General features: G+C 42.3%; 1 protein-coding gene across 2 annotated transcripts in view; it reads right to left on the minus strand.

Annotated features, from left to right (window-relative positions):
* Nucleotides 1–25330, minus strand: part of Chchd3 (coiled-coil-helix-coiled-coil-helix domain containing 3) — a 276351-nt gene that overhangs the window by 2810 nt on the left and 248211 nt on the right. For both annotated transcript variants that reach the window (XM_031381451.1, XM_031381452.1), the window contains one exon: nt 8679–8814. In XM_031381451.1, the coding sequence (XP_031237311.1) occupies nt 8679–8814 (136 nt within the window). The remainder of the gene's footprint in view (nt 1–8678; nt 8815–25330) is intronic.

A 25330-nucleotide genomic window follows, 5' to 3' on the forward strand; every position in this document is an offset into this window, starting at 1 on the left:
TTTGTGATTGGGTTACCTCACTCAGGATGATATTCTCCAGATCCATCCATTTACCTAAGAATTTCCAACAAATGCTTTTTAAACAGAAGAATGGCACTCATGAAACTGAACCTGTGTCCTTGGCACAGTGAACTAAATGGAGGGGAGCGTGGAGGTAGGAAGACCCAGCAGATTGAACTGGAAACCAAGCAAGGGTGGACTAGGAAAACACAGGCAACAAGAAGCCCAGAGAAGAAAAGAGGGAAGAGGGGTTTGGGTTGACTGGTAGTGACAGAGTGTGTAAACTCAGTCTGGAGTTTATGAGCTGATTTTGGATGAGGCATTCCTATAGTAACCATTAGAAAGAGGTTACAGGTTTGGAAAGAAAGGTCGAAAGTCAAATGATTTAAGGATGAAGACAGTGGGGAACACAGAGAACAAAGAGTGGAAGGACAAAGGGTGGACGGTGATGTGCTTATTGGTCTCTAAGTGGTCTGGAAACAGGGCACTAAGAATAGACTTAAAGGCAGGCAGGCTAGTGAGAAAAACAAGAGTGGGAAGGAAAGATGATGCTTTAGTTAACAGGAAGTTAGGAAAACACAGGTCTAGACAAAATGCAGAACAAAGCTGAAGAAGCAAAAGCTCCTCTTGGTAGAGAGGACAGGAGAACACATACAGCAGGAGGCTCCTTTCAAGTGCACTGCAACGGGTGCTGGGTTTGTGGGCTAAATAGAACAGCTAACTTTCCAAGTCAGACACTGACTGACATTGTCAGCGCCATAGCAGTTCTTCTAGGCTCATCTTTTTGTGTCTTGATCTGTGCAAGTCTACAATTACAAAGGTGGGTGGCTCTGTAAATGCCCAATATACAGACAACATCACTCTGCCGATCTTTACTGTATGTACGATGGAAGCCAGATCTATATTGAGCCCACTTAGGGCTCCTTGTTTCAGGTGAAAGTGACCCCTGAGTGATACTCTATGGTTGCTCTGCATTGTAGGGTGGGGTGTGGGGTCATAGGTTCCATGTATTTCTGAATTCACCAATGGGAGCCTTAAGCACTGTGGCATCTGCTTGGTCTAGATCCATGGTCCACTATGGATCACTACATAGCCAGGTGACAACATGCCTCTTTTCTGTGTGGTGAAATAATCTGCAGCTAGTGGAACACAATGAAAGCCAGAGTTAAGGGGTTCTCTGGGGGCTGATGAATCTTTTTAGCCATTCTTTTCTCTTCAACCCCAAGCAATTATAGATGAGTAATTTTCAGTGGAATGCCAGCAATGCTATACTTTCCTGCAGAATGACAAGGTGGACCCTGGCGCAAATGGGATCAGACCGTTAGAATACAGGCAACAGACGCCATCACTCTCTGTACATTCACCGCACCCTGCTACATGTATTAAACTCCTAACCCCTCAGACGTATAATGGCTCAGTGGGTCTGTGTGTCACTCTCTAGAGACATGAGGGAACAGAGGAAAGCTGCAGGGCTGGTCTATAAACCCGTTGTCACACTGCACTCAGCTGCTATCAAAGGGTGGCAGAGGTGGTAGAAAACCCATTCACTGCTGTCAGAGACATTAACAAATACAGCATCAAGTGGGGATTTTAAAAAGATGAATAAACTGATAAACATTCTGTGTTCTTACTCTATCACAGCTGTGTGATGAGACCTGCTGAAAGCTAGAGCCAGGGAGCCCCAGGACTGACAGGGCTACACTGCACCTCACAGGCTGTCCCATAAGCTCTGCATCTTCTGTATCTGGATGCAGTTGGGTTGAATTTCAACACTGCATAAATTAACACTGCATAAATTAACATAGGAAATTCCCTAAAGAATGAAAGAGAAACTTTGCAAGCTATATTAAAAAACCTGATGCTTTCATTTAAGGAAATGCTAACACTTAATCTTAATGTGGAGAAAGAAATTCCTAGCTGCTGCTCCTATTCACATAGTTGGGTCTGCAGAAACGTCTTCTGTAAACAGCTGTGTAAATTACCAAAAGGAGTGAATGGTTCAGGAATCAACACTGCTCTTTTCTGATACCTTTTTCTGTTCCAGCCACTGATGAACTCACTCTGTCAAACAGAAACAGTGCCCCTGGAGACCTAAGATTGTGTGTCATTTCCACTTATTAAAATGATCTCAAGCACTTTTCTCAAATATTTTTGTTCCACAGCCATCTCCCGTTTCTGGATCTCAGCTTTCTTACAGAGGCTGACTAGCAGTGAACACCCACTGGCTGTCTCAGTAGATTTAAAAGCAACCCTGTATTGCTAAGCAATCATTACAGAGAGAATGGGATTTTAAAAGAGACCACCCACAGTATGTGTCCCTGGAGGAGACCTACCTAACATCTCCCCAAGGTTTCAGACTCAGGTGTGGGCAGGGGAAGGTTTTCCTAATTTAGGGGCATGAGGACTAACATAGCAGCAGGTCCCAGATCAGGGACAGCCTCAGGACTGAGTTTTCACTTAGGAGAGGGCAGACCTGTGATGGGGAAGTCAGTGAGAGGACCATGGGTGAGAGAGGAAGAACATCCTATAGCCCGTCCTATAGTCCAGCTTCTGAGTAGCAGAGTTGTCTGCCAGCTGGCTTTTGAGATTCGGAAGTCTGGTGACCTAACTAGTTTGGGTTTGGCGTGTTCCCTCCAGTCAGGGTTGTGCTTTGGCCTTCCTGGTTTTGTAGAAGACACCAGTCAACTTTGTCTGGATCTCATTTCATATCTTCCATGTCTCTGTGTGACATTCAAATTAACTTACAAGTAACTAACTGTTTACACAACTTGCCACAAAAGTAGACAAAACAGTGACAGACTACAGCTCAAACTTTTAGAAAATGATCCCCAGGAAATACCTATTAAGAAAAATGAAAGTCCATGGTAATATTTCTAATATTAAATTCAACTTTTTTAAAAAAGGGAAAAGTATTACTCTCAGAAAGAAAGAGAGAAATATATTCTTAGGAGGGGCAGGGCTCAGGGGACACCAAAAGTGTGGAACTCAACTTGCTCAGACAGCTTCAAATTTTATGAGCCTCTGCCCCACAGAAGGAGCAAGACCATCCTGTGTGCAGCCATCCAGCCACTAAGCAACAAGAGAGAATTCAGGGGACAATAAAGACCTGTGGCCAGAGGCCTTCCCACAGGCAGCCCTTGACTTGCCTTTCTACTTTCTGTTATACTAGTTGGCTTCTCAACCTAGGAGATTCTGAGGATCTGACCTGTCACTGTCATTGTTAGAGACAGGCTCAGTGCTCTTTTGGCACCTGCTGTGAGTGCTGGGGTGACTCTCCCAGGATGGCCTTGTGCCTCAGAAGTCACCAGATGGAGAGTACTTCTACTGGAGTGGTTTCTGCCTTCTCCCAAGTCAGCTTCCCATCTGCTTCAGAGCTAAGTTTTGATGCATTCCTAGGGGACAGTGAGTTTACACTTCTCCCAGGTAGCCCAGACTGGTAGCTAGTGACAGTGACATGCCTTGTCATGAAGAAAACCAGACAGACCCTTTACAATTTGGTACAAGTTTGGGGTGCTTGAGCCCCACTTCTAATCTTCTAGTTCAGAATCCTTAAGGGAGAGGTTGGTCATGCACAATTTAAATTTCAGAGCCTGAGAGGTTCTGTGTCCTCCTGGGTTTGAAATGGAGAGCAGGCAATGAGCTCTGCTAGGTATGGTTCAATTCCCACTCTGGAACTATGCAAAGGGAAAGAGGAGGGTGGGGTTGATGATGTTCAAGTCCTCCAGAGTTCGGTCAACATGTCGCAGAGAGCTCATCTGCACCCAGCCACGAAGCAGCCTGCTCTGCTCTGGCAGTATTTTCCCCATGCAAGAGCCAGGATTTCCAAGTAACAGATATTCCTGTTTCCAGAACCTTTTCAGATTCAAAATAATAGGGGAACATTTTGAAGCCTACGTAAACACAAATCCAAATTACAGGGGAGGAAAAATACAATGTCCCTGACAAATTTTCCCTGGACAAATTCCTCCATACATGATAATCTTGTAGACTTCTATTTTGGAAATAACAAATACTGGAGATTTCATTTATAGTTTATAAATGAAAGGACTATGGGCATTAGTTTTGGGAAGTGTAATTTTGAGATCTAGCTAGCTTCACTGGTCAAGGTCTTGACTTGGCATGATCTCAACAGTTTCGCAGGAAGATCAAGTCTCAATGGAAACGCTGCTTGGCTACTAGCCTACTGCCCATGCTATCACTTAAGTCTGCACAGTTTATGGATCTTTGACTTCATCATCATCTGACTTCAAGCCTTATGTGGACACCAGGCCCTTGGGGAACTCCTGGTCCTGGTTTTGTCACCCTGTATTCTTATTGCATCTTCAAAGTCCCTCACCTCACATAGATTATACCTCATAGAGTGTGAGGCATCACAGTACATAGGAGTCCAGAGCTGGGAACTCCTGGTCCTGGTTTTGTCACCCTGTATTCTTACTGCATCTTCAAAGTCCCTCACCTCACATAGATTATACCTCATAGAGTGTGAGGCATCACAGTACATAGGAGTCCAGAGCTGGCTAAGGCACCTGCATTTTGTAATGGAGTTTATTAGTTGCAGGAGGCTTTGGGATAGCTGTTTTTCACTTTATCGACTCTGGAGAAACTGTGACCTGTTTCCAGCCTCTCCTGGCCATCAGATCACCATGCCTGTTAGGAATGTGAACTTGAAAACAGGGTGTGCAGCTAAGGCTCCACAGCAGCAGGGTGTCTCAAGGGTGCCTGATGGCAAACTTCATGAGGCAAAGGCACTAGACCCCAGAAATCTCAGAAAGAGGGTGCTATCACTAAACAGATCATGCCTCTTGAGCCTATACCTACTTCTTGTTCTCCACAACAAACATAGAATCAGACCTTGAGGTAGAGCTTCGAACCCTCAACTCACCAAGAAAAAACTAAAGTTGAGATCACCATGAATGGTCTGGTGAAAGCACTATACAATAACCCTACCCCCAGGTGAACAGAATGTTCCATGAGAATCCCATTAATTTCTTTGCATAGCAACAGGGTTGGGAAAAAAAAGCTAAAATGCTTACAATTCTTGCCTACCAAGTAAATGTTAAAACAGTGGAATGTCACAGGGAATAGAGGCAATGCTGATCTATAAGTCAGCCTTCCTTTACTTTAAAAACTAGAAATTGGACTGCCAGGTATGTACTCCTTTAGTCCTAGAACATGGAATGCAGAGGCAGGCAGATCTCTAGTAATCTAAGGCCAGTCTGGTTCACATGGTGAATTTGGGGCGAGATAGGGACAGAGACGGACACACATACACATCACTCTGCCTCAAAAAGAATAAAAAAAAGCGAGGAAGAGGAGGAAGAGGGAGGAGGAGGGAGCAGAGGAAGAAGAAAAGAAGAAAAATACTGGGGGGGCATTTTGGTGTCATTTACTCTTGGATTCCTATTTTTTTCCGTTTACAAAGTCAGGTATAAGTCAGGTATAGCAAGACTGAATGGGAACTAGTGTTTATTGTCAAGAAGAGGTCATTCAATATTGGGGAGTTTAAAAAGTTAGCAGGTTAAGCAGATATGGAAGAGGCACAAATGTATGTCAAGTCACCCTCGTTTTTAAATGCTGTACTTAAACCCAGCCAATAGCTTTTACAACTCAGAAATTATACTAGAGTAATTTAGTGTCTTTGGTACTTCCATGAAGAATATATAACTTAATATGCCGACAGTAAGTCTAAATGTCTCATGTCAACCCACAAGGAACTGTTTAAGAACTGCTGAAGATTAATGCCAGAGAGTGAATGAATAGGAAGGGAACAGCAAGGGTAAGGAACATCCGGGAAGTTTTCCTACCAGTAAAACCTATTAGTCTTCAGAACAGCGCCCCAGGGGCCTGGGAGAGCCCAACTTTATGAGTCATGCCAAAGTGAAGTGGACTCCTGTGATTGTCCCACAGGGCAAACTCTTGCAGTGTCGGAAATGGAGTGAGACCTAATGGATTGCTGTCCTGTTATGTGAGTGGTATGTCTGGACCTAACTGAAGGCTAAGTGAAGGGAGCTGGTCCACCTGGAGCTGTACACTAGGCAGGGGAGACTGTTTACTAAAAAGCATCCTTCTAACAAGGGGGCAGAGTTGGGGTACTGAGCTTAGACTATCTTCACAGGGAGTGAAAGGACAGCTTGTATCAGAGAATGACAGCTGCACTCAATGCAGAGATACCACGTCCCTGAAGCCAACATGGTGTGGCCTTTCAGGGCACAGGCCAAGCTGCCCCTGTGATCATGGGTACTATCATCTCATGCCCTATGTGTGACCTACAGACTCCATTACCATTGCAGTAACCTTTCAATGCACCTTTCTCTCATCTCACCATGTCTGTTCTCATTTTCCCTCACTGCCTCATTCTGTACTTGTAGATGATGGATGTCTCTTCTCACCTGCTCAATAAACAAAGATCACTTAACATATTCTTAAAATTTTTGTTTTGTTTTAATGGCAGGGTGCATCTTGAACTAGTTGTTAAATTTACCATCATGACTTCCCTAGGTGTCAATGCTCTCGGCTGCAGATAGATGAAAGAAACCATTTCTATTTTTATCTCAGGTTGTCATAAAAACAAGTTAAAAGAGTGGGTGTGAGGTGACCTTGAAATCCTAAGGCTTAAGGAGACGACAGGGTCAATGCTTCACAGTTCTTGATACCTTAGTGCTGTCCAATCTATGGCAAGACTCTAATCTTTTTGCTATTACTTGATTTCCAGTCACTTCCAAATAACTTAACATAGAGCTGTGAAGTGTCAGACACTCTGAACAGACTAGCTGTGAGTAAGGAGCCACAGCAGGCTAGGAAGTGGGAAGGAAGGTGGGTCTTTTTGAATTACTAGTCTAATTTTCGAGTTTTCTTAAATGATGATCATGAATTTGGGAAAAACAAAGGTGTACTTAATACTGTACATGAATGAAACATCACAACATCACCCAATTCACTAATGAGAGAGGTCAAGGCTCCAGGCCAGAGACCTATTAAGAGATAGGGCTTGGTTCCAAACCCAGACCTGCCAGATTGTCCCCTCTACAGTGCCATGTGTCATATGTGACCTTGTTGCAATAATAGCCTTTTTTTTTATTCCATAAACATGACACCCTGGGACTAAATGTGATTCAACATGACCTCACCAGGCAGAGTGGACAGAGCCAATGCTCCAAGGCTTTCTGTGCTGCCACTTCAGCAATACCAGAAATCACACTGGAAACAGACACCTGTGTCAGACACTACTCTAGAAACACGTATGGTGACACAATCACCTTTCTATCAATGACTCGGTCTAACTCAAGTCTTTATTATCACATTAGAAAAATCCATGAGTCAGCCTACAGGTCCCAAGGGCTCAGGTGGCTGCTGTTGAAGGCTGCGGGCTTGCTAAGAGCTCATAAGAGGCTTTTGTGCACGCACTACCTTAACACCAGCAGCTTTACCTCTAGCAAGATCTTTAAAGAACCCTAGCAGATACTCAGCTATGCAAGTGCTGCTACAAGCAAGGGACAGACAAAAGCAAGCCACAAAGCTTTTCAAGAAAATACAGGCTTTTAATCTTGATTACATTTTTCTACTTAATGTTACTGTTATTTCCAAGATACCTAGATAAAAGCTACCCTCCCTTCAGATATTTATGGAGTATTGGAAATTTATACTAAGTGGTATTATTATAACAGGAGCAAACTGGGCTGTCAAAAGGTAAGCTGTGTAACTCAAATGCTAGATTGAGATGGGTGAGAAGGTCAACTCTAGGAAGTTCATCAGCAGAAAGAATCAAATTTCTAACAATTTGTGCCTCTACAAACCTCTTGTACCCACTGTTAAGTAATTGTATGACCTGTTGAGACTGTTAATTTGTTGTTGGGATATCATTAGCTTTCTAAAGCACATAAATTAGAGAAAATATGTATCCTATGAGTGCCAGATTATGCAGTTATGAAGGGTCAAGTGAAGCATGCAAAAGAAGGGAAATCTTTTCTAAGTAAGATTCAGTCTCCTTTTTCTGCTCAAATAAAAACCTCTACTAATTGGTGGAGGAATGGCTAGTGACAGAAGAGTAGATTTCTCTTATTTCTGCAAGACCTCCTACTACTTACAAATTTCAAGTATCCTGGCTTCTTAATTTATGGCCTTCTTCCATGCTAGCTTTGAACAGTGGTTTAGGGATATGAGGCAATGATCATGAGGATGAACGACTGGGATCATTAGAAAGTGAAAGGTTTAGAGCAATTAAGCATCTTCTTAATATATTTTTTTGCTCCTGCACATAAATACAAGGAGAGTTCAGGAGAGCTTGAAGTCTTCTTTCTTCTCGCGCAGGGACTTGAACCAAGGGCCTTGAGCATGTTAGGTAAGCACCCTACCACTGAGCAGCACATCCATTCTTATGTTTTCTCTGAAACATGATCTCATGACACTGTCCAGACTATCCTTGAACTCACTCTGTAGCTGCCCCAGCCTTTCTAGTAGCTGGAATCAGGGGCCTAAGCCTCTAGGCCTAGCTAGTCTCTGGACTCAGATTCTGACAGTGAACTGGAAAGAGCTTATAGCCAAAACAAATGATTTTAGAGACTCTGGATGAGGAGGACATTTGAGTTTCGAAAGCTTTCCCACCTACTGGGTCCTTACTACTGCCCAGGGATGGCTGGGCTTTCTACTTTTTAGGTGCCCCAGTGAGCTTGCACACCCACCTGTTTGGCATGGTTGACACAGTGCATGTATTGGCTAGCCAGAGCGGAGCAGCTGAGGGTCTGCTGGGTGTTCTGACGGTAACACTGGAGGATTTTGGTCTGCAGATCTGCACAGACTGGATGATATTCATACCGCCTAGAAACAAAAAACGAGGACAACTGAGACAAAGGATCCTTATTAATGGTCAAGGTTAAAGGTTATATAAAACATGTAAGCCCAGGTCATACAAATGACACCAGTGCTCTCGTCCTACAGCCTGGTCTGGCAAGTCAGAAATCTGTCAGTCCCAACTTCTTCTGGCATACCCACAGCCAGCAGGTTATGAAGATCTGGTCCCTGTGGTCTGATCTTCCATACTCACTATTATTACACAAATTCAAAGTACTTCCTAGATCTAAGCAATGGCCTCTGTCATTTACAGTCTCAGCCCCCTCTGCATCCACAGGTCATCTAGAGAGTTCTTTGTAAATCCACTGATTCAAGTCAGTCTCCCTCTATTGGTTCTTTTAAGTACAAGGGCAGCGGAGATATGATCAGGCTCCTGCCTGCCTTCAGCCCTTATTGGACCCTGATCATTGCTGCAGTGTGAGTAAATCATACTTAGGGGCCAGTTACGGATCTCACATCTGTGGTCTCAAGCTAGAAAATACTTGGCACCCAAATTTCACCCTTCCTATGTAACTGAAAACCACTTACACATCTTTCAAAGCATAACTCATATAAGCTTTGAACAACTCTCACTGGTTTTCTCCTCCCTGAAGGGTGACCCTGTGCTAACATTTCATGCTGCCCATGTCATGGACTATGCAATAATCTAGTGCAATTCACCAGCCTACATTTACTAGAATGTAAATTCCAAGGAACTATATCTTGTTTTCTTTGTGACCATCACTATTCAATATGGATAATTTTTTAATATAAGTCATACAATAAGTTTCTTGAATGGGGAAAAAGGGGTAAACATCTAAAAAAATCCCCCAGGTTAAACTTCTGCAGCTATATTTACAAGCCTCAGATTTTAGTAGAATTTCTCTCCATGAAAATGGCATGCCAAACTTAAATGTTTCTACATAGTTTATAATACACACTTGAAAATAATAAGCCAAATAAGTTACACACAGAAAATATTCTTGTTTGTATGGCAGGAGAACTCAAGGTACAAAGACTAACCACAGAGAAGGAAAATATGCAAAACAATCATTAATCTATGAATTTGTATTTTTTTAAAAATTAGTTTGTTTAATAAAAAATGCTTCCAGTCTTATCAGTTGTCTCTGAAATTTAAATTTGGCATTTCCATATAATCCTGAAGTAGCATTATTTTAAGTTTAATGGGTTCTAAAAACAAAAGCCCTGGAGAACATACGGGGAATATTTCCCATCAATAAGCAGACCCTTGGGTGGCAGTTTGTCTCCTCATTACTTAACCCAACACAATAAACTTATATATATTTTGCTGGAGTAGAAATGCAAACCACATGACTGTCCCTGGGGCAATCTTCTTCCCACTACCCCAGAAAGAAAGCAAACATACAGAGAAAAAGATTGATTTTACACAACACTGTTTTTACTTTTTCATTCATTATTTTACTTCTTGTCTAATACCTGAGAACAGAATTTAAATCCAACGCCAGGGGTTTCAATTCTTCTAAGCCTCCGAAGCTCTGGATGTCTGTGGATTTTTCTGGACCTGAGCTTCCCTAATCCCCACTAAATGAACATCAGCTTCAAAAAGCAGTCAGCTATGCTTTCAGAAGCACAGCCCCAGAAAACCACTGACCAACCGATGAAAACAAGACTCGTGTCTGGGTAAATGTTGAATAAAATATGATTAAGCATGAGTTCAGCTGACTGCAGCAAATCTATGGCTGACAATGCTAATGATTCACACTGGAGAGCTGAGCTATTGAGCTTCTGTCCCAGTGCTGACAGCTGACCAAGTCTCTAACACATCTAGGTCCAGAGGCAGAGGAAACGTAGGAGGGAGACAAAAAAAGGCCGAAGCAGACCCGTGTTCTTCCTTCACTAGTAATACACAGGCAGCATGCATGCAGATCACACACACACACACACACACACACACACACACTAAAGTGCACATGCACATATACATGTATATGTATGCACACATATATGTATATATTTTTCCCTTAAGATTATTGCAATAGGTAGCTCATTAATGTCACTCCCTCTTTAGAAAGCAGCAGTGCAAGCCACACACAAGCACTGACCCTGAGCTGAGCCCTGAGTCATAAAGGCTCAAGTCCTCAAGTTATTTATGGTTTGAAGTGTATCAAAATATACTTTTATCACCACAGATCAATACTAGTACTCGCTTCCAAGCCCTTGATTTCCTGTCTGGCAGTCTGTTCTCTCTGTGTGGCCATCATCTGAAATCCTTTTTGTATACATTTTAACCCATATTGATGACTAGATGCAGAGAGGGGGAAAGAACAATGCATAATTGGGCCCCAGCTCCTCTGTAGACTCGGGTCCATTTCTCCTGGATTCATCGGAACGGTGCAGATCTGCCTCTGTATTGATCTGCAGGGCGCGTTATGCTGTCCTAATGCACTGTTTTCACTCTGGAAGATGCTAAATGAGATTACTATCCAACATTAGAAGGCCATAAAGCACAAGCCCTGGCACCTTCCATTCAGGAAAAGGGCTTCAAAGACATCTTTAATATGCATTGTGAGCAGCCCTTCATATAATCATAGAATCAGCAATTGACTTTTATGACTGCTTTCATGCCTGCTGAAGGAAAACGCCACTATTAGGCAAAAATAAGAAAAGGCAGAATTCCAAGACATTTAGGTCAGAAAATTAAATCTTAGTTGAAAAGGACATTCTTGAATTTAAGAAAGACTGAGTGAAAGAATGAATGACAAGATAAAGAGCAAGGTGAGTACAGAGCTGGGAAGCACAGGACGGCGATAACAGAGACTGTTATTTCAAACCAAGTTGAGCCAAAAGGAACTGTTACAACAAAAGCCAGCCCCTGAAAACAGACACTTGTAAAACACAATAACAAAACATTTTTTTTGGCTTATAGAAATCATTGGAAACTTTTCATTGAAGTCACTCTCTTTTTCTACTTCCTTTACTTTTTTTTTCTTGTTTGTCTGCTTTGAGAGAGGGTCTCTCTGGCTGTTCTGGAACTCACTTGTGTAGGTCTTGCCTTGAATTCATAGAGATCCAACTGCCTGTCTCCTGAGTGCTGGAATTAAAGACATGAGCCACACCTGGTCATTTTGTTTACCCTTAAGTCATTCCTTTCCCAAGCACAAGCTGCTCCTGAAGTGACCTCTAGCCCTATCCATAACCTCAGTGCATGGCCAAGGGGCTGGAGGCTGGACACAAGGGCAGGACCACAGTCCCAAATATGAAACCCAAGAACAAAACCACAAAAGAACACGCTTTTTTTTTTTTTTCTGTGACTTCAGGAGCCATCAAGACTTTCCCCCTTTTTAACTAATGCTTAATGGCAATATTAGAAATCATCTAGGACAATGCACTCACAAGATTTTCTTATTACACTCACAACAAGCCCATAATTGATCCCTTGGAAAAAAAGACCAGAAAGAGATACAGGCTGTTTTTAATTTTCCCAAGGCTTCTCACTACCTGGTGATGGACATGAAATATCACTACCAAGTCAGATTATCTCCTTAGGAGATTTGTGTGAAGGGTGAATTAATTGGCCAAAGGGGGAAAACGCTGGGTGAAGCTGAGGCTTACTCAAGCAGTTGCGAGAAGCCCCTCTCATACAGTGACCCTTGGTTACCAGCTTGATGGCCATCTGCGGCCTCACTGATGCCTCTCCCACTTTCATGTTTTACAGTCTTCTTTGATGTGAGTCAGGGCTTTAAATTTCCACGCAATTACTTATCCATCTTTTTAGTTCTGCTAATATAAATGGCACATATAATATGGTAACTTCAGAGAAAGAGATATACGGAGATAGTTCAGAAGAAGTCATGTGGTGACAACCAGCAGCCAGAATTCTCCCAGCTCTGGGGAACACAAAAATCATTCATTGTGAGTACAGACACAAAGAGGCTCCTTTCCTTGTGTGTTAACCAGAAGTACCCTGTGAGAGCTCTACAGACACTGATGAAATACTACTGGGGATATGCAGGGAGAAAATATGAATTAATGAGATGCCTGATGCTAAAGAGAAAACTGCTTTCTTAATAGGATCCTACAACGCATCTTTCATGAGGTCAGACATTTCATGTAACATGGCCGTGGAGCCAAACCTCTTATTCTTAAGGTACAGCCCAAAAGCAATCATTAAATTATACCAAACTGTTCTTTAGATGTTAGCCCAGTGGCCAGCAGTACTGATTTTTTTCAAAATGCAACCCTAAGTCCATGTCCACTGCCAATACTTAAATGATGTAAGTTACTATTGCTTACCAGCCATACTAAAGTAACTATAAAATGCAATACAACAAAAGGATTTAAAATGCAGTCAGTTTGCTAAATTTTAATTGTACTTTACCTTACATTTTAGTATCCTGATATTAATTTTCACAATAAAATGTAAACTACCTTTTCCTAATAGTGCAAGATCTGAAAAACAAACTTAATTTCAAGCATTTCTGGCATTCTTAATAACTGCTAAGCATCTTATTAATGATGCCTCTATTTGAGCTTTACTCAAATTTCCATTATTACATATTAGAGGAGAAATACTGCTGACAGGTGCCTGCTTTGTTTTCACACACACCTGTGATGTGATGTCCTGAAAAGCAACAATGCAAGATGCCTTCTCCACCAGCTATCACCAGCACAAGGTTAACTACTAGGCCGCTGTCTATCATCACAACACACAAATGGTCAAGATCCTCTGCCAGCATAAGGGATGGGGCATGGATTTCAACAACACGTGGCTTGGCGCTTAATTTCAGTGGTTTTCAACCTTCCTAATGCTGTGACCCTTTAATACACAATTCCTCATGTTATGGTGATTTACCAGCCATTAATTCCTTTTTGTTGCTATGTCATAGCTGTAATTTTGTTACTGTTATGAGTCGTAATGTAAATTATTTTGGAGACAGAGGTTTGCTAAGCGGGTCACAACCCATGTTTGAGAAACACTGACTTAGCTCAACGGAGCAGCCCATGTGCTGGGCAGACCACCACTCATAATGAGTGCACACCATTTGCCCAACAGAGTCAGCCTGGGCATCATAAGAGAAACAACCCAGACTAGATGTACACAGAAGAGATCTTTCACATCTGGGGACTTAACCAATACCAGGGAGAGAATATTTTGAGGGAAAAAAATGCATCTGGCTAAGCAAAGTGTTGGCACTCACTTGTAATTCCAGCACTTGGGAGGCTGAGTAAGGAAGGTGGGAGGACTGCCATGAGTTTGAAGTCAGCCAGGGTTATGGAGACAAAAGACAAGAAGAGTTTTTCTAGCTAATAAGTATCACTCACTGATACTGCACTGGATATTATAACCAGCCCAAAGGTGACTGAAAGTTTCAGGAAGAATTTGTCTATCACATGCAAATACCAAGTCAGTTTACATAAGACACTTGCTATCTGAGGATACTGGTGTGTGTCGGGATCTGGAACCAGTCCCTTAGGAACCCAGAGGAAGGAAAGCTGATTTACATAGAATTCTGTTCTGTAAACCTAGGGTTTGAAAGCCCAGCATCTAGCTAATCTGCTGACTTATAAAAATCCCAAAGATATTGTAAGGAGTCACATGACCCTAACCCCAACCCCCAAATCCAGCTGGTTTTGTATCCCCTAAAGGTCTCAGTACTAAGAAATGAGAACATTGGCTACATGCAAACCTGTCCAATTTTGCAGCGGATTTCTCCTTTCTCATTCAATTATATTGGGAGTGGGGTGGGGGGAAGTACCTTGAATTGACAGGGGCAGGAAGAACAAAGGAGTCAAGTTCAACAGAATGTGCCCACATACCAGCTCCTGGGGTGGGCAGCACAGTGACACTGTGGGACTTTGCAGCCCAGCTTCTTTTAAAGAGGAAAGTCAACTCTAGTCACCACTCTTACCATTTTGCCAGCACCACTGAACCTATATGGGGTCCTATGGCCTGGATTCATCCAGCACCAGTGAAGAACTGAAATGCCACCTCCTCCCCACCCCCAACATCTGCACTTAGAACAATGGGGATATGCACCTTTGAAGAATGATGACCCCTACTGTTTGGTTTTGTAAGTAATCCTTTGGACAAAAGTTATATTATTCTTCAGATGAAAAGATCTGTGAAGTCAGGCATCTGGTGTGGGGTAAAGAAACAACTGGGCTAATTTTCACTTCCCTTATAGTTTTCTTGATCCATATCTGGGCTACATACATAGTTTATCTCTAAATGGGAGAGAAATAAATTCATTAGGATATCTGGAGTAAGGGGCAATATTAGGTAGAGTTGGGGGATATAGAACATGATTGATGTCAATATTTAATTCAACTTGGAAGAAACCAACTTCCAGAGCTATAGAATACCACTGTCTCTCTCTCTTTTTCCCTAACAACGACAGCAATATTGATATTGTTTAATAAACATCAGGTAATAGTACAGTAAATAAGTAGAGAATGACTTAACCAGAGTGCTTGATTCACAGCGGCAGTTTATACTACGCATCCTGGTATACAGGAAAAAGAGAATTTAAGTGTAGTTCATAGGAATGAGCCTTGGTTCTAAGAGATGCAGTATCTGGGGACATGATCCTTTTAGATATTTGCAATGAAAAGATTTTCCAGGACAGAAGTTGAATCTCCAGAGGACACCGAAAGAGACAAATAATCTTATATACCCAAGAGTTTCCATCTGGAAAGCTCAGGAAGAGAGCAGCCCTTTCTACTGCACTATTATACTAAAGACAAGTACAGCACCACCTCTTACCTAACACCATGTAAAGCAATTCTTTAATTAGACAACCGGGAACATGATTACCTAAGTGTACAGAATGTATCAGCCCCAGGCTTTTCTTAAATAAGTGTATGTGTACAATATACAGAATTGAAGCTGCTACAAGTTCAAAGTCATCTTGGCCTATGGCTTTGTAATTTATTTTCATTTCCCCATGCTGCTACTTTGGTATGCTTACAATATTGGTCCAAGGGTGGAAAATATGAGGATTTGGTTGGTTCATGAATTCTTTTATCCACTCAGTCATGCCAACAAATATGATTAATCCAGCAATGATTATTAAGAATTCATTACATGCCATCCATGGTGACAGTTGATAAATGAGATATGAGCTTACTAATGGCCTAGAAAGGTAAAGCAGAAGTGTACATGTAGCTTTAAAAAGTGACCTAACGATAAGGTTATATAAACACAGTGCCAGGCACTGATAGAAGTCTGGTTTGGAATATGCTGAAAATATGGATATGCCATCACTAGGCAAACAGGAAATAAGTATTGGCTTTAAGAGTCCTTTAGGCTACCTTTCAAAGCTGCATGGAATCTGTTCAGTGTACTCAGACTATAGTGATTTTGAACTTGGGTTGTAAATACACTCATAACCTTATGGCAGTAAGTCTCTAAACTCTTTTGCTTTCCCTCAGAAAAAAGTTCTGAGTATGTGTTAACAAAGGCTCAGTGTGCAGAGGTGGGAGCAGCTGTATGTAATAAGAACTTAGAGGTTCTGAGTCAACCAGAGACTTCACACAAAAATAAAGCAGAAGCTAAGTGTCATACCCACCAAGAATGATGTCAAGGCACTGCAGTGGCTGAGTCTTGGAGAGACAAATGGTAATTTTGAGTTGGTAGGAATCTACAGCATTTATCACTTCCCCCAACAGAAGAGCTGTTTGGAACCTTCCTATTAAGCTGTACTAAGTTACCACAGAAGAGAATATTTTCTCACTTTTCTCACAAAACTCAATCTTTAATCACTGCCCAGACTTGGAGACAGGAAAAAGGCAGGAGGAATGTGGATATACTAGGGATGGTAGAAGCATCTTGGGGCACAGAACAATTTACTAAAATTAGAAGAGAATCCTGGAGAAAAAAGATTAAGTTGCCCACCATACTGGCCATTTAGAGGAAACACAAAAGAACTGGCTGAGCATACCACTCAACCCAACAGGAAAAGGCACAGGAGATCACAAGTTACAGATCTGGCCGCTAGTGCACACTGGGCGCTAGCTGTTTCCAGATACAATTTCAATCCAAAGGTCTTCCAGGGATATTACTCCCTTCACCCCTCCATGCTTCCTGCAGGCAGTCCTCTAGTTCAGACGAGGGAACAACAGGAGCCACAGAGCTTTAGTTCTGATACTCTAATACCTTTTTAATTTTCCATTGGCTATGTGTTTGTGTAATGACACATGCATTTGTATATTTATGAGTGCCTGTGGGAGCCAGTAGTCATGTTAGGTGTCTACTTCAATTGAGACATGGTCTCTCTTTGAATTTGGAGCTTGACTAGCTGGCCAGAGAGCTCCAGGGATTCTTCTGTCTCTCCCACTTCAGCACAAGGTTTACCTGTAGAAGCTGCCAGTGACACTCAGGTTGTTTTCATGTGGAGAACTGAACTCAGATCCTCCTGTTTAAGTGACAAACACTATTGACTGAGCCATCTCTCCCAGACTGCTGCTAAGTTTTTCTAACACAGGATCCTTGCAATGGACTGAAGATCTGAGAAAATTACCAAACACAACTTCCCAGAGATAATCTTTCCATAACTACTTCACAAGTCTTATTAAATTCTTCTGCCTAGTACAACACTGCAAAGTCATGCATCTCCTTGTTGGACCATATGGAATCAGCATCCTGGGCTTATACAGTTAAGCACAACCTCTACGATAAGCTTCTAATTAAAAACAATTACCCTTTGGGATGAATTTTCTATACTCCTCTGCTGAGGGAAAATGGGATAGAGGATAACTGTGGTGAAAGTTCAGTTATCTATGCATAAAAATAGGTCCTGGTGTCCCTGCCTTTTCTCTGCTATAATTTAAGAGAGTATTTTTATTATCAAGTCATGAACAGCTTAAGTTAAAAAAATTTTTAAAAACTGTCACAATGAGGACTGTGACACATCTTAAAAACTTACAATAAGAGCAACTAAGTTTATGTTGAGAGTGTGGCATCACATTGATGGTACTTCCTTTCCCTATATTTTAGAAGCATGATCCAAATGCCAGATATACATTGAAAGGGATGTGTGGAGCTCCCTTTGCTGAAAGAACTGCAAACGTATTTATTTTAGTGACAAGTGAGGCATAAAAAAAATCAGACTGATCTGCCCTTTAAGTGTCAGAGTGTTGACAATGCAGAGCAGAGGAAGCAGTAGTTGGGAAGAGGGCAGAGTCAAACTTTCTGTCTGCCTTCTATCTGTTTGCAGTGTTCAAAAGAGGATGCTTAGGTACTGTCACTAGAACAGGGAGACCACCCATGAATACAGGGCTGTCAAATTGAGAGAACGCCACAGGGACATGACAGCTGTCGACCATGCAGTGGGCATGGAGGATATTAAGTTCATCCCTCTAACATATATTGTTGAGGTCACATGTAATACAAGGTAGCCTAAGTGGTAAGAAAACAATGCAAGTGTTAAGTGCCACAACTGTTCTGAGAGAGAAAGAGTGTTCACCTCTATCCTTTTGGAAGAGAGGAAGATTTTAGAATGCCCCTAATTGAAGGATGAAGTGTAAGAGGTAGAGGCTACTTTGGCAAGGCCTCTGTGAGTCAAGGTCTAGGCTCAGGAGTCTAGAATGTTCAGAACTTTCAGGGTGTCATGGGGTAGGGATGAAGGAGGTAGTGCTGAGTTGGGAGGGGCTAGAATATGCAGTCTTATGATAACACAGCTCAGGCTTTATTCTACAAGGGAAAGGAAGCTACTGGATTTTCTAAACAATAAAAAAGTTATCCCGATATGGATGACTGGGACGGATGTGGATGTTCATGGACGTCTACCAGCTGGCCCATGGAGTAATACATAGATGTAAAGATGAAACAGGCTACTAAGAGGAATGTCTGAACAAGAACAGAGGCACTGTTAAGTAAGGACAAAATAACTGGACAGGATATGGAGGCAGAGAAGAGGACAGACTGCTAGATTCACACTCAGCCAAGGCTTTGGGGATCTAGAGAATGAGGGTATTTAAATACTGTCAGGGAGTCTAAGTGGAAATGACTTCCAACCATCATGATCTAAATGGACAGCTAGAGTGCAGCTGGAGAGTGGTACTCCAACCGCAGATTAGAAATTCCCAGTAAAACTGGAGTGGAGTGAGGAGACAGAAGACATGAAGGACTGCTGAGCCTTGGGCAACAGCTGTGTGGGAAGGGACAAGGAAGACAGAAAGGTTGGAGAACTGAGCATGAAGAGACAATGGCAAAGTGCACCATCATAAGGTTGGATGAAGCCCTATGATGGAAAAGATAGTTGAAAAAAACAAAAGAACCATGGAGTGGTCCCCAGCATCAGCAGGACATGGGACAGGAGCCAGGCGGCAGGAAAATGGTAAGCAAAAAGCCAGGTGGTGAAACAATCAAGGCTGAGGCTTAGGTTGGCTCAGTCTTCACATATACCAGGCAGGCACTAGGGAGACAGAGGGTGACCAGCGTCTCCTCCCTGAAGCAGAGCAGCTTTCATGTGGTCCATCCTGCAATGGGGAACTCTGAAAGAGAGGGATTAAGCCTGGCTGGAGTTGACTGCAGAGTCTCAGATAAGATGGTGGGTATCCTTTCAAACAGGAGGCCTTGTGGGGTCAGGTGAGGCAGGGGCATTCTAGTTAGATAGTGAAAGCAAGGAAGTAGTCCGAGAAGATGGGGTCATCAGCAGTTGGACATAACTAATGGATTTCTTTCTTTAAAAAACATGAAAATTTACATAGAGATTAAAGGGCCAAAACAGAAGAAAGAGCAGCTCTACAACAGGGGCAGGCATTCCCATGCAGAATGAGCAGTAAAGTTAGCCAGAGTAGACTTATGAAGAGAGGTTGAGTTACTAGGTCTTTTAAAGACAAGGCTGGGCTTGGTGGCATTTGGGAAACAGAATCAGGAGGAACAAGAATTTGAAGTTAACCTGGGTTACATGAATCATTTTCTCAAAAAACAAATAACCAGAAGGTTTGTGAAGGGAGGGCCTGTGTAGTGTGTGTGGCTGGTAAGGATGGAGACAAGTGGTGGGCAACAGACTCCACAGAGGGAAGCTCTACAGGTGAAGTTTGTCATCTGGGAGTGGCCTGAAGCCTTGGGAGTAAACCCACACAACAGAGTATGAGTCTAGGACAGAGAAAGAGTCCAAGGCAGAGAAGAGCACATGCAGAAGGGGACCCGGCTGTCTGCCAGGCTGTGCTTGTTATGTGGGTAGAGAAGATATCATCACACATGCTCAACATCAGCAAGGGGAGGACCAGACTTCCTTCTGTGATTCTCATTAGAGACCTTTCTATACAAAGCAAATACGTCCAGAACACAGACATCTAAGACTGATGCAGTTGTTGCTTTCCTCTTGTATGGAATGTTCAGTATGTGCAGATCCTGTCCCGCTCTCAGCTTCTTTAAGAATTAATAGTTGGGTGACAGTTAATGGGAAATGGGAGAAAAATCTGGCAAATCACATTTAAAAATAGGAGTTTATGGATGTTGGTCAACCATGATTATTTATTCTGCATATACTCATGATGTGCACAAGTTCAATTTAAAATCATATAACATCTATATGCTGATATATGCCGGAAATACATTTTTTAAAAAAGAAAGAAAAGCAATTGGAAATAGCAGCTGTTTCCAAGGAAGGCAACCGGATAGGTGGCCAGAGTCAGGCAAGAGGCTTAGTTTATTTTTGCTTATGAGAGTTAAAATTCCCATCATGAGCATAGATTGCATATCAGGAAATAATTCATCTAAAATATAATGATCTGTTACTGAGACACCCTGTGTACCCCAGGAAGCTGCTGTAGAAAGAAAGCTTGCTTTCCTGCCCTGGATGCCTAGGCACAGCAATTCCTAATCACGAGGCTTTCGGGCATGGGTTTCATGGTATACCTCACACATTACACCAAAACAAAACCATAAACTGAAAAGTGACTTTTCCTGCCTCCATATGCATCAAGCTTCAGCACTAATGCCAACCCTTCACATTTAATATTTTAGCAACTTTGTAAGAAAAAACAATGGAAACAACCAATTAGCCAAGTCATGAGTCAAGAGGCACTGGTAGTTTAACAACTTAGAAATGCCTGGAGGTTTCCTCCACCTGTAAAATTTTTCCCATGTAGTCTTTCTTCTCTGCTTTATCACCCCCTTTCCATTCCTAATTCTAAGCAATTCCCAAAGCTCCGATCTCTGACTCCCTCTGTCCACCATTTCTGATGAAGTCTTCATTCCTTGGGGCTTCTACTGTTGTGTGTGTGGAGTTGAATTTCTACCTCGTCAGTCACCAGCTCCCAGGGCTCACTCGGCCTTTGGTGGATCTAAGTTCAAACACACAGCAACCTTACCCTTCTGAAGCCAGAACTGAAGCTGACAGTGCCGCTTGATTCCCTCTGCTAGAAAGATCTCTACACTAGGTATCAGATCCATGTGCTTAAGTGACTGTTTGGATTTGCTTATTTATAAGAGCTTTTACCACAGCTGAAGACTAAAGCTAGGAGAAAGCAGGTGCTCATCATGAGCCGCACCCACCCTCCTCTCCTCCTTTCCTCATCACACTATGCTGCATTAAACTTAGATATTTTTGATGTTATCATTATTAGTTCTTCCTCAAATGCTTTTTACTTGTCTCTTCCTCAGTTTACCTCATCATTCTACTGGGCTATCATATACTACAATGGTGCAATTACTCCCCAGTCTCTCTGCCTCAATGCCTCCATTCCATGCCCAGGACCATGAATTCTCCTCACTGCACCACCCACAATCACCAGCCTTGCCTAGGAGTCAGCAGCCTTCCCTCTTCCTCCATTCCCTGAAGCTTACCCCACTTCAATGCCGCTCTCATATCCCTTGCCTCCTCATATGCTATTACTCATGGTACAGAGAATTAAAAAACCCAAAACCAACAAAGCACTCACAGGCTCCCACTAAACCCCTATTTACCTATTCTGGCCTCACCGTGAAAGCACAGATGGTGACATTTGCAAAGTTGTTTTCAGATACAATCCAGCATGAAGCCCTATAACAGCCAAGGAGCACAAACTACCTATATTTCTAATGTCCATTTCCCAAGCCACGTTATAACATTATAGAATCATTCTATGAATTGATTTTAGTTTTCACTCATGGATAAGGGCACTATCTACAGCAATGACAAGTTTCCATAGGAACTAAATTCATTTCAAAAGGTTGCACACAGGCTTTAAAAGGGCTTGAGTAACAGAACAGTTCTGTACAGAGTGCCTTGCATCTGTGAAACTGAGCATTTGAGACATTAACCTTTTACTTCCCCAGAGTCCCTGGAAGGGAGGAGACAGTCTCTGTACTTGAGAAATGGATGTTTAGGGAAGCCAGAGGGGACAGAGAATGCAAAATGGCAATTAACAATATTCATCCCTAGCATTAACTGCACTAATCACGCATGGTAACACTACTAATTTTTGGCAGTACATTCTGAAGTCAAGTAGTTGCTAGTATTTCCCAAACTGCTCCATAAATCAAATATAAAAAGTAGAGGAAAATATACCTCAGAGAATTTTGTGGCTGACTAAAGTGAAACTTGGATGTGGGTGTAGAAGCAGAATGAGCTACATATGCCTCTATGAACATCCACAAAATAATTCCGTAATAATAATAAGAAAACTTAATATGCTTTTTTTTTTTTTGGTTCTGAATAACTACAGATTCAGGACTGATGTTGTAAGAAGGCATTACATTCTAGTGCATCATATAATCTCATTTCCTTGTGCTGCATAAATGGATTTAAGCATTTTTAGAGGGCAGGCAAGATTAAACAAATTGGCTTAACATTTTATGCTGCTGCTGAATCTCAAAATGAAGAAGGGTAACTCTGAAGTGTAGAACAATACATTGCATGGCTCCGAGGGTTATGATCGGCTTGGCACTGGGGCCACTTCATAGGTGAATCTCAGTGGTTCCCTCATAAATGTGTAATGATGTATTACTGCAGGACCAAGCAATGCAGTCCTCAATCCATGTCTGCATTAGATTTACCATGCTCAGCTCCATTAGTTTTACATCTCCCCAGGGGTTCAAATTCAGCAGTATTAATCTATGCCATCACACATAGCCCTAGTCCATGAATGTCCCTTCATACAGCTTTCCAGCTGAGTGTTTCTGGAGAAAAATCACAAAGCAAGTGGAACTGGAATCACCATGAAGCCTTGAATTGACACTAACAATTGCCCAATGTGCTGCTGCATTTCTGGGCTATATCCTCCACCCCACTCCATGATGACAACTGTTCATGTTCAGGCCAGCCTCTGAGAGATTACTAGTGGCTTTCCCATTTTGCTGCTGGCTAATGACCGGAAGTCTTATTCCATAATAACTGATAGAAGTCAAAGGACAACACCCTTCCCTTGCCATCATACAGTGTGCATCTGAGCCCACCTTCTCTTGAGAGAACTTCTCATAAGGAAAGGCTATCCCAGCAGCTGGATCCAACTCTCACCTGACATCCTCCCAATCCTAGTGGGTTCCTAGGACACAGTGCTCTTCTGGTGTCTTCAAGCTCTTCCTCTACTGGGTTATTTTCACCAGCATGACTCCATTTTCTGGAGCAGTGTTACCAAAGAGAAGAGTCTGTAATAATGGGAATGTTCTGAATCTTTGCTGTCCAACACACACACACAGTTATATGTGGCCGATTGCATCTAAAATTTGCCTTTAAGAAAGCAATTTAAAATCTTAGTTAATTTTAATAACTTTGCAGCCAGACAATCACGGGTGGCTAGTGGCACAGCTCTAAGAAAAAATTCTACCCTTCCTGAGGCTGCTTCTGCTTCCACCCATTTTCTTTGGCCCATACCATAGTAGATTGTTGCCATACAACTATTCAACAGAATGGCTCCAGTTAAAGTCAGAGACCAAAAATCAAGTGATTTTTAATAGACATTATAAAACTAATGACTTGGTAAATTTACCTCCTTTCTTGAGAAGTGTTTCCTGGCTTCTGTAGTATGCACTTGTCCGTTCTTCCTCCCAGTTCAGGCTTACTCTACCCACTGATGTCCTCAGGCTCATAGGCTGTTTGGTTGTCTCTGTAATTGCCTGCCTGTACTCTATCAGCAGGTAGCTCCACTCCTAACATGACTGAATGCTATATTCAGTCTGGATCTATAGTTGGTGCTCAGACAGGGACTCCTACTGCTACCCACAACAAGGGTTTTATAGGCACTGCACATTCACAACTCAACTCTCAATTTCCTCCTGTTTCTTCTTGAGCTTTCTTGCCCACTGAAGCACTTGGGCCCACAAAATCGGAGTTCTATTTAATAAATCCCACTCCCATGTTACCAGTATCCAATCTGCCACCCACTATTGTAAATTAAAGTCTCAATTAGATCTGGAACGTCCCCATCCTCCTGTCCTCATCTCGGTAGTCATTATCCCAATCTGAGACACAATGCCCAGCGGCCTGGGGAGTCTCTCTAGTCTCAACAGTCTCCTGGTTTCCACCCTCTATCCTTCACCTTTACGAACAAAAGTACAACCAGACTGACCCTTCTAAGTGACAAGTCTGACTTGCAGTTCTCATGCTAATCCTTAAGACTTGCTACCTATTTTGGAAATCAGTCCAAATGGCTGATTACAGCCTACTGGGTCTGAGAAGACATTGCCTCTGCTTGAGCTCTCTCCACTGTGCCTTCTCATACTCTGCTTCCCTTCAGAGCCTAAAGGAGTCAAGCTCTCTCCATAGGCTCTCAACACACACTGGTCCAGCAGCCCTTCCTTCCTGTGTCCTTTATTTAGACCACAGATCTCAGCCTCACAAGAACTTGTCTTTGATTCAACATAGTGTCTGTGCTATAGGTTTCCTCAACACTAGACAGTACTTTTTACAATCATCAGAACGCTAAGCTACCTGGGTGACCAGTCATGTCTAATTATAAGTTCTAGATCTTGGCATATCTTTAAAGTCACTTTCTCTATATTGTAGTGTCCTGCATCAGCCAGTGTGTATGTATGGGGAGGTGTGTCTAGAAGGATGGATGGCCAAGAGTGCTAGGAAGACAAGCCAAAACGGAAGTGACAACAGTTAGTTTCCCAACACAGCAGCATGATCAAATCTGATTTATCTTTAGAAAAACTAGTGTTCACCCTTTAGTCATTTACTATGATGGAAAAACACAGGGCCCAACATCTCAAAACCAAAAGTTCAAATCTGGGCTCTACCTCATCCTTATTTTTTATTTTTATTTTTTGGTTTTTCAAGACAGGGTTTCTCTGCGTAGCCCTGGCTGTCCTGGTACTCACTCAGGCTGGCCTCAAACTCAGAAATCCACCTGCCTCTGCCTCCCAAGGCTGGGATTAAAGGCGTGCGCCGCCACCCCGACCTACCTCTTCCTTATTAAAGCAGCTTGGACCAGCTGCTTAATCTTTCAACAGTGAAGCTTCTTTACCAGTTTCAACCATTGATGACTGCTACAAAGAATATTTCAATGAATACATTTCTATATTCTGGGATTCTGTTAGTTCACCTTAAATCCAAAGAGAAGCAGACATCAACTTTGAAACAGGCAGGTC

This window comes from Mastomys coucha, unplaced genomic scaffold (assembly GCF_008632895.1).
Source record: "Mastomys coucha isolate ucsf_1 unplaced genomic scaffold, UCSF_Mcou_1 pScaffold20, whole genome shotgun sequence".
NCBI lineage: Eukaryota > Metazoa > Chordata > Mammalia > Rodentia > Muridae > Mastomys > Mastomys coucha.